Source organism: Pristis pectinata, chromosome 11 (assembly GCF_009764475.1).
Source record: "Pristis pectinata isolate sPriPec2 chromosome 11, sPriPec2.1.pri, whole genome shotgun sequence".
NCBI classification, from domain to species: Eukaryota; Metazoa; Chordata; class Chondrichthyes; order Rhinopristiformes; family Pristidae; genus Pristis; species Pristis pectinata.
The window spans coordinates 6,580,416-6,596,805 of NC_067415.1; the positions used below are offsets into that span (position 1 = coordinate 6,580,416).

At 46.6% G+C, this 16,390-nt stretch overlaps 1 protein-coding gene across 1 annotated transcript; it reads left to right on the plus strand.

Annotated features, from left to right (window-relative positions):
• The first annotated feature begins 1,471 nt into the window (after positions 1-1,471).
• Positions 1,472-16,072, plus strand: aqp11 (aquaporin 11). Its single transcript, XM_052026755.1, has 3 exons — positions 1,472-3,270; positions 13,186-13,302; positions 15,295-16,072. The coding sequence occupies exons 1-3, from the start codon at positions 2,628-2,630 to the stop codon at positions 15,387-15,389; spliced, it is 855 nt and encodes a 284-aa protein (XP_051882715.1). The 5' UTR covers positions 1,472-2,627; the 3' UTR covers positions 15,390-16,072.
• Positions 16,073-16,390: the final 318 nt, after the last annotated feature.

The window sequence follows — 16,390 nt, forward strand, 5'->3', positions numbered from 1 at the left end:
CTCACAATTTATACCACCCCACCCCATTCCCACTCCCAGTATTTCCCAATTCCAAGCAAAAAAAACAAACTGCTGGAGGAACACAAAAAGCCCACTTAGTTCCCCTTGGAACTTGGATAGTCCAGATGAAGGGTCTCGACCTGAAACATTGCCTGTCCATTTCCCTCTATAGATGCTGCCTGACCCGCTGAGTTCCTCCAGCGCTTTTCATGTTGCTCCAGATTCCAGCATCTGCAATCTCTTGTGTCTCCATTGCCTAATTCGATTTGTTGCTGCACTGCTTGATAATTGCCCTCCCCAGACGCTGCCCTACCCAATTACTGCCTCGTCCACAGCCCTATCAACTGCCACCACTCCAGCTCCTGCCCTGGTCAATAATTGCCCTGGCTCATACCCACCCCAATAGCGGTCTCCCCCTACCCCAGCTCCTGCCAATTGTCCTCTTAGTTCTTGGGTGTCAACATCTCAGAGGATCTATCCTGGGCCCAACACATTGATGCAATCACAAAGAAGGAACACCAGTGGCTCTACTTCATTAGGAGTTTGAGGAGATTTGGCATGTCACCAAAGTCTCTTGCAAATTTCTACAGATGTGGAGAGCATTCTGACTGGTTGCATCACTGCCTGGTATGGAGGCTCCAAGGTGCAGAATCAAAAGAGGCTACAGAGGGTTGTAGACTCAGCCAGCTCCATCATGGGCACAAGATGTCAAGGACATCTTCAAGAGACGGTGCCTCAAGAAGGCAGCATCCATCATTAAGGACCCTCACCATCCAGGACAGGCCCTCTTCTCGTTACTACCACTGGGGAGGAGGTACAGGAGCCCGAAGACCCACACTCAACGATCCAGGAACAACTCCTTCCCCTCCGCTATCAGATTTCTGACCAGTCCATGAACTCTACCTCAGTATTCCTCTTTTGCACTTTTTTTTAGTAACTTTTTTATGTCTTTGCACTATGCTGCTGCCGCAAAACAACAAATTTCACAACATATATCAGTGATAATAGACCTGATTCCTCCCACTCCAGCTCTGTCAATAATTGCCCCAGCTCTTGGCATGCCCAGTAATAGCCCCTCATCAGCCCCAGCTCCTACTAATTGTCCTTTACAGTTCAGCCATGTCCAATAATTGCCCCTCACCAACCCCAGTTCATATCAATTGCCCCCTTCTATGGTCAGTAGTTGTCCCAGTTCTTGCCGTGCACAGCAATTGCCCCTCACTAGCCCCAGCTACCTACCTGCCCCCATCTCCCAGCTCCTCCATTCACGCCACGCCCACCAACGCCCAGCGTGTAGCCCCGCCCCTTTGCCCCGCCTCCCCGGGAGACTCCGCCCACTCGCGCGTCGCCACCGATTGGCCGCCGATCTCCCGGAGGAGGCGCGTCACTGGGCCACGCGGAGACCCGCCCCCCTACGGCCGGCCCCGCCCCCCCTCCCACCCCCTCCACGTGTTCAAGCGGCTCGAGCGGAGACAGAGCGCGGCGGCGGCGGCGGCGGCGCGGGAACGCGCAGCCACGGGAGCGCGCAGCGACAGCGGCGGGGAGAGAGACGGAGAGCGGCGGACGCCGTGGGACCCCCCCCCCACCCCCTTCCCTGCGGCCTACTCCCCCGGCAGGGGCTTTACACTCCCCAACTGGAGGTTTAACCGCCCCAGCCCTCCCAGCTGAGGGTTTAAACCTCCTCAGTCCCCCCAGCTGAGGGTTTAAACCTCCTCAGTCCCCCCAGCTGAGGGTTTAAACCTCCTCAGTCCCCCCAGCTGAGGGTTTAAACCTCCTCAGTCCCCCCAGCTGAGGGTTTAAACCTCCTCAGTCCCCCCAGCAGAGGGTTTAACGCTGTCCCAGCTGAGGATTTAAATCTCCTCAGTCCTCCCAGCAGAGGGTTTAAACCTTCCCCCAGCAGGAGGTTGAATTACACCAGTCCCAGCAGAGGATTTAAATTCACCCTGCAGGAGGTTTCCACACCTGACAGGAGGTTACCCCTAACAGGGGCTTAACCTCTTCCACTGCCCCCGCAGGAAGTTTAAACTACGCCAGTAATCCCAGCAGAGGGTTTCCCCTCACCTGGCAGATTACCTACAACGAGGGGTCTAACCTCCAACAAGGAGTTTACCTGTCCCAGTTCCTCCAGCAGAGGGATTAACCTTCCTCCCACAGCAGGTTTAAACTGCTCCAGTTTTCCCAGCAGAAGGGTTTAACCCCGCTCCTGTTGTCCAGCAGGAGGTCCAGTCAACCTTCTCCCAGCAGTTACCTCTCCCAGACCGGGGGGTTTAAATTCACCCAGTGGGGGTTTAACTCTCCCATTTGGGGGATTACTTCCCTCATCAGGGGCTTTAACTTCCCCAACTCTCCCAGCAGATATAACCGCCCCAGATCTCCAAACCAGGGGCTTAACCCTCCCTCAGCAGAGGGTTTTGTTCCCCGAGCTTCCCCAGCAGGGGTTTGCTCCTTCACACCCCACCCACCCAGCACAGTTGGCAGAAGGTGTATCACCCCAGTCCTCCAGCAGAGGTTTTACTACCACCCCTCCCCAGCTCACCCAGCAGGGATTATATCACCTGTGCACCCCTCCCAAGCAGAGCCTTGTCCCCCTACACGCCTTGACCCGAGCCTGGTAGACCAGCCTTGCGATGGATGACGTCCTGGTCTCACTGGGGACCGTGGCTGGCACGGTGACAGTGTGCCAGGCACTACGACGCATGGCCAGGGAGATGCTGCAGCCCCCGTGCCCGCCCCCGCAGGTGGGACGGGGTGGGCAGACCCAGGCCCCACTTCTGGAGCTGGCCACTGAACTCTTCTCCACCCTGCAGCTGTGCCTCTGCACCCACGAGCTGCGTCTACTGGGGCTCTCGGGGGTGATGCCAGGGTGGGGCCCGGCACTGGTGCTCGTCTATCTCATCACCCTGGTCCACATCTCCACCTTCGGCAGCGCCAGCTGCAATCCAGTGAGCTCCCTGGAGCAGTTCCTCTGTGGGCATTGCAGCGGGCAGCTGGCGCTCTTTAAGGTACTGGTGCAGTTGGCAGCTGCCGCAGTCGCACACAGCCTGTCCGAGGTGATCTGGGCCCTGCACTTGTCCGACCTGCACTTGCATCACTCCCAGAGCCAGCACAAGTGTACCTCGGCGCTGAACACCAGCACGTTAAGCAGCGGGATGCTCGTGGAGTTTGCCTGTGCCTTCAGCCTGCGAGCCGTCATCTTCAGGTTCCAGCACCTTGCTCCTACACCCAAGATGCATCTGGTGGTTGGAATAATCACCTTCCTGGTGTTTGCAGGTACAATCCATTCCTATTGCAGATTGAAAGACAAACTGCTGGAGGAACTCAGTGGGTTGAGCAGCATCTGTGGAGGGAAATGGACTGTCGACTCTTCGAGTGTCTCGACCTGAAGCATCGACTGTCCATTTCCCCTCACAGATGCTGCTCGACCCGCTGAGTTCCTCCAGCAGTTTGTTTTTTGGTCCAGATTCCATCATTTTGCAGTCTTTTGTGGTTCCTACTGTAGAATGCTTGCCTTTATCAGCCATTGGAACAGGAGAACGGGGTTTCCCACCAGAACACTCTCTCCAGCTCAATCTGGTCACCATAGTACAGCAAGGAATTTATTTACTATTTATTCCTTCACAGAATGTCTATATCTTCCAGAATTTATTGTCCATTTCTAATTGCCCTTAAACTGAAGAAGCAATTAAGAGTCAATCGCACTGTGTGCCTGGAGTCGCATGTAGTCCAGATCGAGTTAGAGTTTTAGAGTCATAAAGCACCATACTTGTGCATATGACAATAAACTCAACTTGACTTTGATCTGAAATGGTCACTGGGCTCAAGTCACCTCTTTACACCAAAGACATTGAATTTATTTTTGGTGCCATTGAACCCCCTCACCCCTAATCCCTTTTAATTTTTCTCAGACTGGGTTGAGTTAACCCCTGTAGATTTGCCCCATGTTTCCTTATGTCAGATGTTCAGCACATTGAGTCCATGCAGGCTCTCAGAGCACCCAACAACTCGATTCTCCCATTTATTTCCCTATAACTTATTCTTTCATACAAGGGCATTAACATACCCCAGTTGTCCTACCCCTCACTCCTACGGGAAATTGACCGTACCCAATTAACCTGGGCAAATGAACCAATTAATTGGGCAGGCACGGTAGTGTAGCAGTTCGCGTAATGCTATTACAGTGCCAGAGACCCGGGTTCAATTCCGGTCGCTGTCTATAAGGAGTTTGTACGTTCTCCCTGTGTCTGCGTGGGTTGCCTCCGGGTGCTCCGGTTTCCTCCCACATTCCAAAGACGTATGGGTTAGGAAGTTGTGGGTATGCTACGTTGGATGGCACTTGTGGGCTGCCCCCAGAACACTCTACGCAAAAGATGCATTTCACTGTGTGTTTCAATGTACATGTGACTAATAAAGATATCCTATCCTATCCTAACCTACCAACCTGCACATCTTTGGGATGTGGGAGGAAACCCACGTGGTCACAGGGAGAACATGCAAACTCCGCACAGACAGCACCCAAGGACAAGATTGAACCCAGGTTGCTGGAGCTGTGTGCTGCCCCTGGGTGTTCATTGACTAGAGCTTGTGTCAGTGTCATAATACCACATAAGTGACACTGGCCTGCCTCCCCAGACACGACTGCTCGTCTTGTTGGAAGTGTATATGCACAGCTGTTGAAGTGTTGAATGAGTATAGGCTTTTCGTGGCTGAATGGCACACTGCACGTTGTGGGCTGAGGCAAAGAATACCCAATTGGCTTAGGCACGAGCGTATTTGATGTCCACTGAGCCACAGTATGCAGTGTACTAGAGGGATACGGGCCAAACGCAGGTAAATGGGACTAGCTTAGATGGGCATCTTGGCTAATGTGGACCAGTTGGGCTGAAGGGCCTGTTTCCGTGCTGTATAACTCTATGCATTAGAGCCCTCAAGGTGTAAGAGGATCATAGAAACGGAGAGGTCATTTAATTGGATTGTTGCTGATTTGTATCTCAATTCCATGTGGTTCCCTGATCCTTGACATCCATGTGTGACCAGATCAACTCTGGAAGTATGTAGTTATTAACAAAGTGATGTTGGTTTTCTGAGGTCTTGGTGCCTCTGTACATGAATCACCAAAAAGTTAGCAGTAAGAAACTGGAGGAAGCCAAATATTCTGTTGGCCTTTGTCACAAGAGGATTTGAGAACAAGAGCAGAGATGTCTTGCTTTAATTATATCGATTCCTGGTGAGAATGCATCTGAAATATTGTGTACGGGATTAGTCTCCCTGGCAAAGGAAAGATATACTTACTATTGAAAGAGTGCAGCAAAGGTTCACCAAATTGTTTTCTGGGATGGCAGGTATGTGGAGAGGTTAAAAGACTGGCCCAACACTGATTTGAGTTTAGAAAAATGAGGGGTGATCTCATTGGAAAGTACAAATTTCTTCTGAGGCTTGATAGGGTAGATCTGGGGTTGATGTTTCTTCTGGCCTGGGTGTCCAAAACCAGGAGTCACCATCTCAAAATAAGAGGGCAGGCATCCAGGACAGAGGTGAGGAGAAATTTCTTCACCAGGAGGGTGGGGAATCTGTGGAATTCTCTACCCAAGAGGGCTGTGGAGACTTGGTCATTGAAAGTAAAAGATTGATAGATTGTTAGTTATTAAAGGAAGCAAGGGATGTAAGATTAGAGCAGGAAAGTGGCACAGAGGTAAAAGATCAGCCATGATCTTATTTAATGGCAGAGCTGATATGAGAATGGTTTATGGAGACTAGACACTGTGTAATGAATTGACCTGTAAGATCAGTTTGTAAGACAAGTTTTTCACTGTACCTCGGTACAAGTGACAATAATATACCAATACCAATGAAGATGCTGGAAGCTTGGAGCAAAATAGTTTCTGGACGAATTCAGTGGCCCAGGCAGCATCTGTGGAGGGAAATGGACAGTCGACGATTTGGGTCGAGACCCTTCATCTAGACCATCATAAGATAAAGAGTCTCAACCTGAAACATCGACTGTTCGTTTCCCTCCACAGATGCCGCCTGACCCTCTGAGTTCCTCCACCAACTTGTTTTTTGCATGAGAATGGACTATCTTTGATTCTATTTCTTATGTTCTTATCTAGGGAAAACTATTTAACAAAAAAATTGTTTACAAAAAATACTGTTTCAGTTGAAATCTGTGTACTAGGGAGCACTGTAGTTTAACTGATTTCAGTTACTGTGTGGGGTTAAAGATAAACTTGCTGAAGGATTCAGTTTTCGCAGGATGTTGGATTGTGGCTGCGAGAGCCTTTTCCTTCTCATGTGGACTTATTCATTTCTGCCCTACTGGCACAGCTATTAGAGCCACTGGCTCACAGCTCCAGTGACACAAGTTCAGTCCTTCCCTCCAGTGTTGTATGTGTGGAGTTTGCATGTCCTTGCTGTGACCCTGTGGTTTCCTTTGGGTTCTCTGATTTCCTCCCATATCCCAAAGACATGGGCTGATGGGTGAATAGGCCAATGTAAATTATCCCTAGTGCAAGTGAGTGGTACAGTTTGGGAGGATTTGATGGGAATGTGAGGAGGATAAAATGGGATTAGTGTAGGATTATTGTAAATGGGTGGTTGATGGTTGGTGCAGACTCAGTCGGGTGAATGGGTGCTGTACAACCTTCTGACTATGAGCTCCACCATGTCCCCCACACCAAACTCTGGATGGTTCATTGTTACTTCTGAATGTTTCTGTAGGTCGTGTAGAGTTGTACAGCACAGAAACAGGCCCTTCAGCCCACCATGACCTTGCTGATCTTTACACTCATCTACATTAACCCCATTTACCTGCAGTAGGTCCATACCCATCTGTGCTTTGCCTGTTCAAGTGTCTGTCTAAATTCCACATAAACATAACGATTGTATCTGTTTCCACCACCTCCACTGTCAGTGTGCTCCAGCTATCAGCCACTGTGTATACAAAAACAAAAAGTAGCCCTCAGATCCACTTTAAAACTCCTTCCTCCAACCTTAAACCTATGCCCTCTTGTTTTTGATACCTCTACCATGGGGGAGAAAAATTCTGACTATCTACCCTATCTATGCCTCGTGTAATTTTATATACTTCTATCAATTCACCCTTCAGCATCCTTCACTCCAGGGAAAACAAGCACATCCTATCCAATCTTTCCAATCCAGGAAATATTCTGATGAATCTCCTTTGCACTCTCTCCTGTGTAATCACATCCTTTATAGTAGTGCCGACTATCAAAATTGCACAAAATACTCCAAATGCAGTCTAACAAGTGTTTTGTAAAGTTGTAACATAACATCCTAACTTTTATACTCTGTTCCTTGACCCATGAAGGCAAGCATGCCACATGCCTCCATCACCCTGTCTACCTGTGTTGCCATATTCAGGGAACTATTGACTTGGTCACTAGGTCTCTCTGTTCGTCAATATTCCTTAGTGCCCTACCATTTACTGCATATATCCTACTCCTATTTGACTTGCCAAAATGCATTACCTCACACTTGTTGGGGTTAAATTTCACCTGCCAACACTCTACTTAACTTCCAAGTGATCTGTATCCTACTGTAGCCTTAGACAATAGAACATAGAACAGTACAGCACAGGAACAGGCCCTTTGGCCCACAATGTTGTGCCGAGCCAATTACATTAGTAATAAAATGCCCAACTAAACTAGTCCCTTCTGCCTGCACAATGTCCATATCCTACCATTTCCCTCACATTCATGTGTGTATCCAAGAGCTTCTTGAACACCCCTATCGTATTTGCCTCCACCACCAGCCCAGGTAGCCCATTCCAGGCACCCACCACTCTCTGTGTGTAAAAAAAACCTTGCCCCACACATCTCCTTTGAACTTACCCCCTAGCACCTACAATCTTCCTTGTTATCCATAGCACCAACTCTCATGTCATCTGAAAATTTGCTAATCCTAACTCCTATGTTCACATGCAAGTCAAAAATATATATCACAAGCAACAAAGCTTCCAGCACGGATTCGTGCAGTGCACCGCTGGTCACAGACTTGCAATCAGAAAAGCATCCTTCAACCACCATCCCCTCCCCCTATCACCAAGCCAATTTTGGATCCAATTTGCTAGTTTGCCTTGGATCCCATGTGCCTTAACCATTTGGACTAGCATACCATGCAAGACCTTGTCAAATGCGTACTAAGGATCGCACCCACCCTTTATCAATCTTCTCAGTTATCTCCTTTAAAAAACAACAGAATCAAATAAGTGAGACAGGATTTGCCCCTCATATAGCTATGCTGACAATCTCTGATCAGACCCTGCCTTTCCAAATGTACATAATCCTATCCCTTAGAATTTTCTCCAATAATTTCCCTACCACTGATGTAAGGTTCACTAGCCTGTAGTTATCTAGCTTAACTCTGCAACCCTTCTGAAATCAAGGGACAACATTAGCTGTCCTCTAGTCTTCTGATACCTCATCTGTGTCTTGTTGCTCTCCTAATGTCTTTCTTAAGTTCTCTCTTATAATCTCTATGTTCCTTGAAATTCACTCAATTGCAGTTGCCTAAACCTGTCATATGCATCCCTTTATTCTGATCAAATCTTCAATATCCTTTGTCATTCAAGGTTCCCTAATCTTACCATCTTTCACCCTTAGCAGAACATGCTGGCCCTGAACTCTTACTAACTTTTTTATGGGGGAAAAAACTCCCAATTTTCTGATGTTGTTTTACCTGCAAGCATCTGCTCCCAATCTACTTTTGCCTGCTCCTCTTTTATGCTATTAAAATCATCCTTCCCCAGTTTGGGATCTTAACTTGAGGACCAACCTTATCCTTTCTATAGCTACCTTGAAACTTAAGGAATAATGGTCACTGTTCCAAATTGCATCCCCTCTCCCCCACCAACACTTCCACCACCTACTCAGTTTCATTTCCCAAGATAAGGTTCAGTACAACCCTGTCTCTGATAGGACTCTCTGCATATTGCCTCAAAAACTACTCTTGGATGCGCTTAACAAATTCCACTCCCTTGCATTAAGGCAATCTTAGTCAATATTGGGAAAGTTATAACACCCCATTACTATAAACCTATTGCTCTTGCACCTTTCTGCATTGCTTACATATCTGTTCCTCTAATTTCCGCTGACTATTGGGAGACCTATAGTATAACCCCAGCAAAGTGATCGCCCCTCTCTTTTCCCTCTCCATATGGCTTCGTTGGACAATCCCTCCAGGATATCCTCTCTAAGTACTGCTGTGATATTCTCAATGGTGATGGTATCTGGAAAAGCTGAGGTCTCAAACTTCCCCTCCCTGTCTCCCAGCTGGCTGTCTCTGGGGAAGTCAATGACTGGGTTAGAACTAAGAGTTCAATTAAAGGGACCATGAGCAAACCACGGTTATTTAGATTATAAACTCTGCATTTTTATAGTAGCTTCACAACATACACACTCTGTAGTATTTTCAGAAGTGCAGTCTTAATGTGGCAATTGTATATAATCTCATTAATGCACTAACAACCATATGAACATACAAACTAGAAGCAAGAGTAAGCCACTCGGCCCCTCTTGCCTGCTGACATAATGAGCATGGTTCACAAGACAAAGATCACAAGACAAAGGAGCAGAAGTAGGCCATTCGGCCCATCGAGTCTGCTCCTCAACTCTACATTCCTGCCTAACCTCTGTCACCTTTCACCCTCTTATTTATGAGTAACTTTTGTAATGTAGGCCTGCTCGACTCCCCTGCTCTCCTGTGGTTATGGGTAGCACGCAGTCTCACCTCCTGTTCTAGAAGGTTGCGGGTTCGAGTCCCAACCCAGAGACTTGAACACAGACCCTTGCAGTGCAGCACTGCATGGTAATTGATCTTGTAGATCTATTTTCGAGAAAATGCTCTGGTCAAAACTGATCCTTCAATTGACATTACTAAACTAGTTATCTGGCCATGATCACACGGCTGTTTGAGGTAGCTTGTGCACTGATTCACATTTCCTTCAATGGAGGAGGAACAGTCTTGTGCTTTGTTGACTGTAAATGTAGAAACGGAAAATAGGAGCAGGAGTTTGGCCCTTCGAGCCTGCTCCACCATTCAAAATGATCATGGCTGATCCTCAATATTTGCTCTCTTCCCCACACTCCTTGATAATTGCTGCATTAGCCATTTCCTTCTACAAGTATGTCGAAAAATCCTGAAAGAGGCATAAAGGAAATGTTAGAAATGAAACTCTTTGTTTTCAAACTAGTCTGGGGAATATTTCACGCCCACTTAAGTTGAAAGAAGGGGTTTGCATTTTCAGAAACGAGTTTATTATCATTGACTTGTATGTCGTGAAGTTTGTTGTTTTGCGGCAGCAGTACAGTGCACTGCTTTAATACACATTTAATACACATCGCACATCACAAGCTGTAGCTCTGGTACAGTGCAAAGCTGTAAAATATTCATGAGGAAGGCGAGAGTATTTGAATGCATGAAGCATACTGAAGCTGTAGCCAAAATCCACAGGGATTCCCAGACCAGTCTCATCCACCACTGCTGCGTTTGCTAGAGTGTGATGCAGCAAATTCCACGCAGGATTGGAGCACGGTAGGCCCTCTGGAATAAACATAGGTGCCCATGGAATCAGGGAAGACCACGTCAATGTTTACACTCTCCAATCCTAATCGATGCGTTCTCTCCCTCGTGTCCCCTTAAATGCACCTTTGAAATTGTCCTCAACATCTCCTTCTGAAGGACGTTCCACAGTTAACTGCTCCCTTGTATCCTTATGGCTCCTAATTCTGGTTTCGCCCATTGTGAATGAAGCCCCTGTGTCATGGTATAGTAGTGATCACAGAGTAGATGGAGTTTTTTAGATAAATTACATGCCTGATTGTGTGCTGTATAATTGGGGATTTAATTTTTAGGTATCTATTTTTGGTTGGGTTTGCTCTTTTTTTTAAATTATTGCCTTTTATAGACACAGAGAGATACAACATGGAATGGGTCTTTCAGTCCACCGAGTCCGCGCCCCACATCAACCACCCACTTGCACCAATCCTACATTTTATTCTCCCCACAGATTCCATCATTCCTCCCAGATTCCACAGCTCACCTACACACCTGGGGCAATTTACAGCGGCCAATTAGCCTACCAAACTGCATGTCTTTGGGATGTGGGAGGAAACCGGAGCACCCGGAGGTAACCCACACGGTCACAGGGAGAACGTGCAAACGCTACACAGACAGAGGTTGGGATTGAACCCCGGTTTCTCGTTCTGAGGCAGTGGCTCTTCTAGCTGTACAAGTGTGCCATCCCTATTAATTTGATCAACATATTGGTAAAATTGAGTATCTTCAATTAACTTTTAAAAAAAAACTTTCTCGGCCTACATAAATCAAAGTCAGTAATAATGACAATTATTGCTTTGTTCAGGTTTTACTTTAATGATTTCTTCCATATAGTTTTAATTTCCTTTCATGTAACTACAAACACCCTTTGTTTCTCACCTCCTACCCCCAATTCCTCCCGCACTTTTATCCTGTCAGCAATTCTCACCACCGTCACACCACAGACCAGTGTCCTATAGACACACAGGATTGGTCAGCTCGTCAACCCAAGTGTACTATTATCGAAACAAAATGAAAAATAGAAATTCATCACAGTTGAGATTTATTGCCAACACCGGGTTTAATCAGTGAGAAGGCGGCACGGTAGTGTAGCGGTTATCGTAATGCTATTACAGCGCCGGAGGCCGGGGTTCAATTCCAGCCACTGTCTGTAAGGAGTGTGTACATTCTCCCCGTGTCTGTATGGGTTTCCTCCCACATTCTAAAGACGTACAGGTTAGGAGCCGTGGGCATGCTACGTTGGCGCCGGAAGCGTGGCGACACTTGCGGGCTGCATTTCACCGTGTGTTTTGATGTACATGTGACTAATAAATAAATATCTCTAAATTAAAGAATTTTCACGTAGGCCTCTGAGGATACTTTCCCAGTCTCTCTTAGCTAAAAGCAAAAAAAAATTGAGCTCCATAATTAAGGGAAACTAGAGACACAGAATGAGGCATTTCAGTTCATCTTTTCCATGCTGAAAAAGTAATTATTTCAACTCATCCCACTTCTCGGTTCTTGGCTCGTGGCCCAGTAGGTTACCACATGTCAAAAGGTCATCTAAGCCTTCCCCACCCTCTTACAGCTTGCACCACCACCATTTGTGTCATTCAGTCTCTCTGGGTCTCCACCTTATCGCAGACATTCCCCTTGTCCTCTCCATCCCTCCCTTCCTTTTTAACTTAAAACATTTGATTCCTAACTTTTATCAGTTCTGAAATGTCATCATGAAAAACACGATGATGCTGGAGGAACTCAGCAGGCCAGGCAGCATCCGTGGAGAAAAGCAGGTGGTCAACGTTCCAGGTCAGGACCCTTCTTCAGGACTGAAGATAGGAAAAGGGGAAGCCCAATATATAGGAGGGAAAAGCAGAGCAGTGTTAGGTGGACAAAAGAGGGGAGGTGGGGTGGGCACAGGTGGTGATAGGTAGATGCAGGTAAGAGATAGTGATAGGCAGGTGCGGGGGAGGAGGGGAGAGCAGATCCACTGGGGGGTGGGTCAAAGGTAAGGAGAGAGAACAAAAAAAAGTAGGAAAATAAGAGGCTAGGAAAGGGAAGAAGTGTGTGTGTGTGTGTGTGTGTGTGTGGGGTGGGGTGGGGTGGGGGGGGGGTGGTGTTTGTGGGGAAGGGGGGTGGGGATTACCTAAAGTGGGAGAATTCAATATTCATGCTGTTAGGCTGCAAGGTTCCAAGACGGAAAATGAGGCGCTGAAAATGAATAACTTAAAAAAATAATTAAAGTGAGATGCTGTGAAGTCTGATGGGTGATAAAGATCTCATGGTAATTATTTATTCCTTAAGCCAATCGCTAAATCCAGATGGTCTGGTTATTATCACAAGGATGTTTAGGAGAGTTTGCTGTGCGAATCTCATTGTGTTGTGTAGTGTTTTCAGATGTCCAGAGAACATGATGGATGGTAATTGTCTCTTATCATTCTTGTGGAATAAAATTTCAGGAAATGTCAGTAGGACAGGCAAGATAAACAGATCTGGAAACACTTGGAGAGAACAGATCGAGGTACTAGAGTGAATATGTCAAAAAAAAAGTCTGCCTGGCTTGAACTTTAACCTCTTCCTGCTCTGAATATCGCTTGCATTGTTGTGACTTCTCTAATCTTTTTCTGTCACCAGCTGGAGACCTGACAGGAGCTGTGTTTAACCCAGCATTAGCCTATTCAGTCACATTCAACTGTGAAGGAAATACCTTTCTTGAATACGCCTTGGTTTACTGGCTTGGACCTCTGTTGGGTAAGTAGACTGCTGACCATGTGGGAGGGGATAAGGGAGCCTAAAGATGTTGGTTCAAGGTGGTCTACCTGGTTTGTCATTTGGGCAACTGAAATTATACAAGTTCTTGTATTTATCACTTACCGTCTAAAGATGTGGTTGAGTTCACAGAGCCGTTCGTCAACATCAGAGAGAGATCCTGCTTTTAAACCTTGGAATTTATCTGTTGTCCAGTTTGGGTTTGGCAGAATTGGACAGTTCTTGAGAAAGGTGATAGCCAATTGATGAATGCCAAGCAACATACATTTATTATCTTATCATATCTTAACACAGCATTACGAATTCCAAGTTCTTTTTTACTTCTTGCAAAGACCCAAGCTTTGTCCATCCCTTCAGCTGGAGCTGAAGGTCCCATCGTTCTGTCCCAAGGATGTAGAATTTATTAGCTGAGAATGGCAGTTTTGTCCTGCTTTCCTGAGCCACTACTTTAGTACTTCCTCAGCAAGAGGTTAAAATCCAAACACATGAGTGTCACGTATAGGCCCACTCCCCATGCATTCCCTTCCCTGAAGAATAGTGCAGGGATAAGGAAACTAATGGATTTTTTTTATCGACGGTCAGAATTACAGAGGCTTACAGCATGGAATGAGGCCTTTTGGCCCATCTACTCCATGTCACTCCATCGCCAGCCCCCACGCTAACAACAGTTTACCCCTCTGAAGTGGACCAGCAAGCTGTGAAACCATCAAAAAGAGATTTCTCAAGGAAGTATCTGTGCAGCTGCTTTAATCTCCTCTGTTGTAAATTGCTGATGATTCCGCAGTCCTTGTTAACAAGACCCTGCAAGCCGCTGATGACAGGATCCAGTAATGTCCGTCCCATAGAAATGTCAGTTGATGAGCAGGAGAAGGCAGGACCTTCAATGATACCATTGGGAGCATACTGTTGCCCAGAGACTGAATATGGCCAACCTCACCCGTACTATGGTCAGTGGAGACTATGTACCATGCAGTGATTGGCTTGTCATCTGTAAGCCAATTGGGTGATAGATTATCTTTAGCCTTAACGGACACTACAGCAGTTTGTGTTGAAAATCTGCAGAACCCTTGCTTCCTTCTTCACTGATGGGTTGACGATGGGGCAGCCACGTTCGGTCACATCTGGTCCAAGTTTCCCATTGTAATGTACAATCTTCACCATCTCTTTACTGGTGGGGTAGCTTCCCCTCCACACTGTGGGCACATATGGTCTGTAGTGGTCAAGGGAGGGCCACAGGACCTCGCGTCTGGCTGGAGCTTCAGTCTAGTATGAAATGCAGCGTTGTGGGCGGCACAGTGATGCTGCGGGTAGTGCTGCTGTGACCCGAGTTCGATCCTGATCTCCAGTGAAATTTGCATGTTCTCCCTGTGAACCGTGGAGATGATCTTACAGAGGTGTATAAAATCATGAGGGGCATAGATAGGGTGAATGTAGACAGTCCTTTTTCCCAGGATCGGGGAATCAAGAACTAGAGGACATAGGTTTAAAGTAAGAGGGGCGAGATTTACTAGGAACCTGAGGAGCAACTTTTTCACCCAGAGGGTTGTCCATATATGGAACGAGCTGCCAGAGGAAGTGGTTGAGGCAGGTACAATAACAACATTTAAGTCTTTTGGACAGGTACATGGACAGGAAAGGTTTAGAGAGAAATGGGCCAAATGTGAGCAAATGGAACTTAGATGGGCATCTTGGTCGGCATGGATGACTTGGCCGAAGGGCCTGTTTCCGAGCTGTTTCACTCTATAACCTTCTGGCGTTGCTGCTCAACGGACAATTTACAGTGGCCAATTAACCTCCTGTGGGGTCATTATAGAGAATGTGCAAAGCTCACGCAGGCTGCACTGAGGGTCAGGGTTGGGTCTGGGTCACTCCTGTGTCGGTCAACCTTGAAGAATCTCCCTGCTTTTTTCTTCTCTTGCTTCTGTTTTCTTTGTCCACCCTCCCCCCACTAATCCTTTCTCTCCACTCCTCCAGGTGCCCTGACAGCAGTGGTGTTGCTCGACAAGAACACGGCATATTGCACCAGCATAGCTGTGCAAACGCAGAAGCCCACAGAGAAGGAAGACTGAGAGGGGATGAGTGAAAAGAAGTGTCGTAGGGAGCACCTCCGAAGGAGAGGGAGGCTGCTGGTGCTACGAAGATTAATCTTTTACTTCCATTTCAACTGTGACTTTGATAAATGAAAGACGTTAGCAAGCAGTATTAATCAACCGATATTTGTATCAGAATTTTTAGGGACTTTTTTTTCAAAAGCTGAGGAAAATTTTTAAATAGATTTTGTTTTCTCTGGACCAGTGAGAGCCCATTTGCTGCTGATGTTAGGGGATGCTGCCTTGGGTAGGATTTCCCTGTTTTACCAGGAAAGGATGGTGTTAATATGAACTACATCAATAGATACAGGCCTTTTCACCAATGAAGAATAGATCTTAATAACAAAATTGTGAAGCTAGTTAGTTTTATTCTAGGATTGAGCATACCAATGTCCAGCAAAATTCCACAGAAACAGATTTAAATCACTAAATTTTATTAAGTTTTATTAATAAAATGTTTGGCATTTAGCACCAGCCATTTTCTATGGACATTGTACGTGTGATGAGGGGAGGAGGAGTTGCAGCATGGACCAGCTCCAGAATTACCTGTGCCACATTGACATCACACCCAGAATGGATGGTCCACTTTCTTCTAGTGGGATAAGTAGTTCTGGGGCTGGACCAGATGGGAAAATTGCAATGCTTGATTACCGTGGCTGTGATCTAGTAAAAATAAGGGCAATCATGTGTCTCACAGTCTATAACTTTGGGGATTCATTGGCACAGAGCTGGGGAACAGTCGGTCCACTCACTGTGTCATGCCCTGTCACTTAACGGTCTAAAGCGTATTAACTAAAGGAAGAGATGTATGTAGAAAATAAACTCCCCATTGCAAAGGGTGTGATATTGATTAGCATAGTCATCCCAGTAGGTGTTACCTGTTAATGTATCTGAGAGCCTGGACTGTGAGTTAATTTGAGAGGTCTGATGCTTTTTTATTGATAGCTGTTTAATATAATCAACATTTGAACAAAGTGACT

Coding starts and splice junctions, on each gene's coding strand:
- aqp11 (XM_052026755.1), top strand. CDS start 2,628: ATGGATGACGTCCTGGTCTCACTGGGGACCGTGGCTGGCACGGTGACA. Junction 3,271..13,185: donor CACCTTCCTGGTGTTTGCAG/GTACAATCCATT, acceptor TTCTGTCACCAG/CTGGAGACCTGACAGGAGCT. Junction 13,303..15,294: donor CTGGCTTGGACCTCTGTTGG/GTAAGTAGACTG, acceptor CCACTCCTCCAG/GTGCCCTGACAGCAGTGGTG.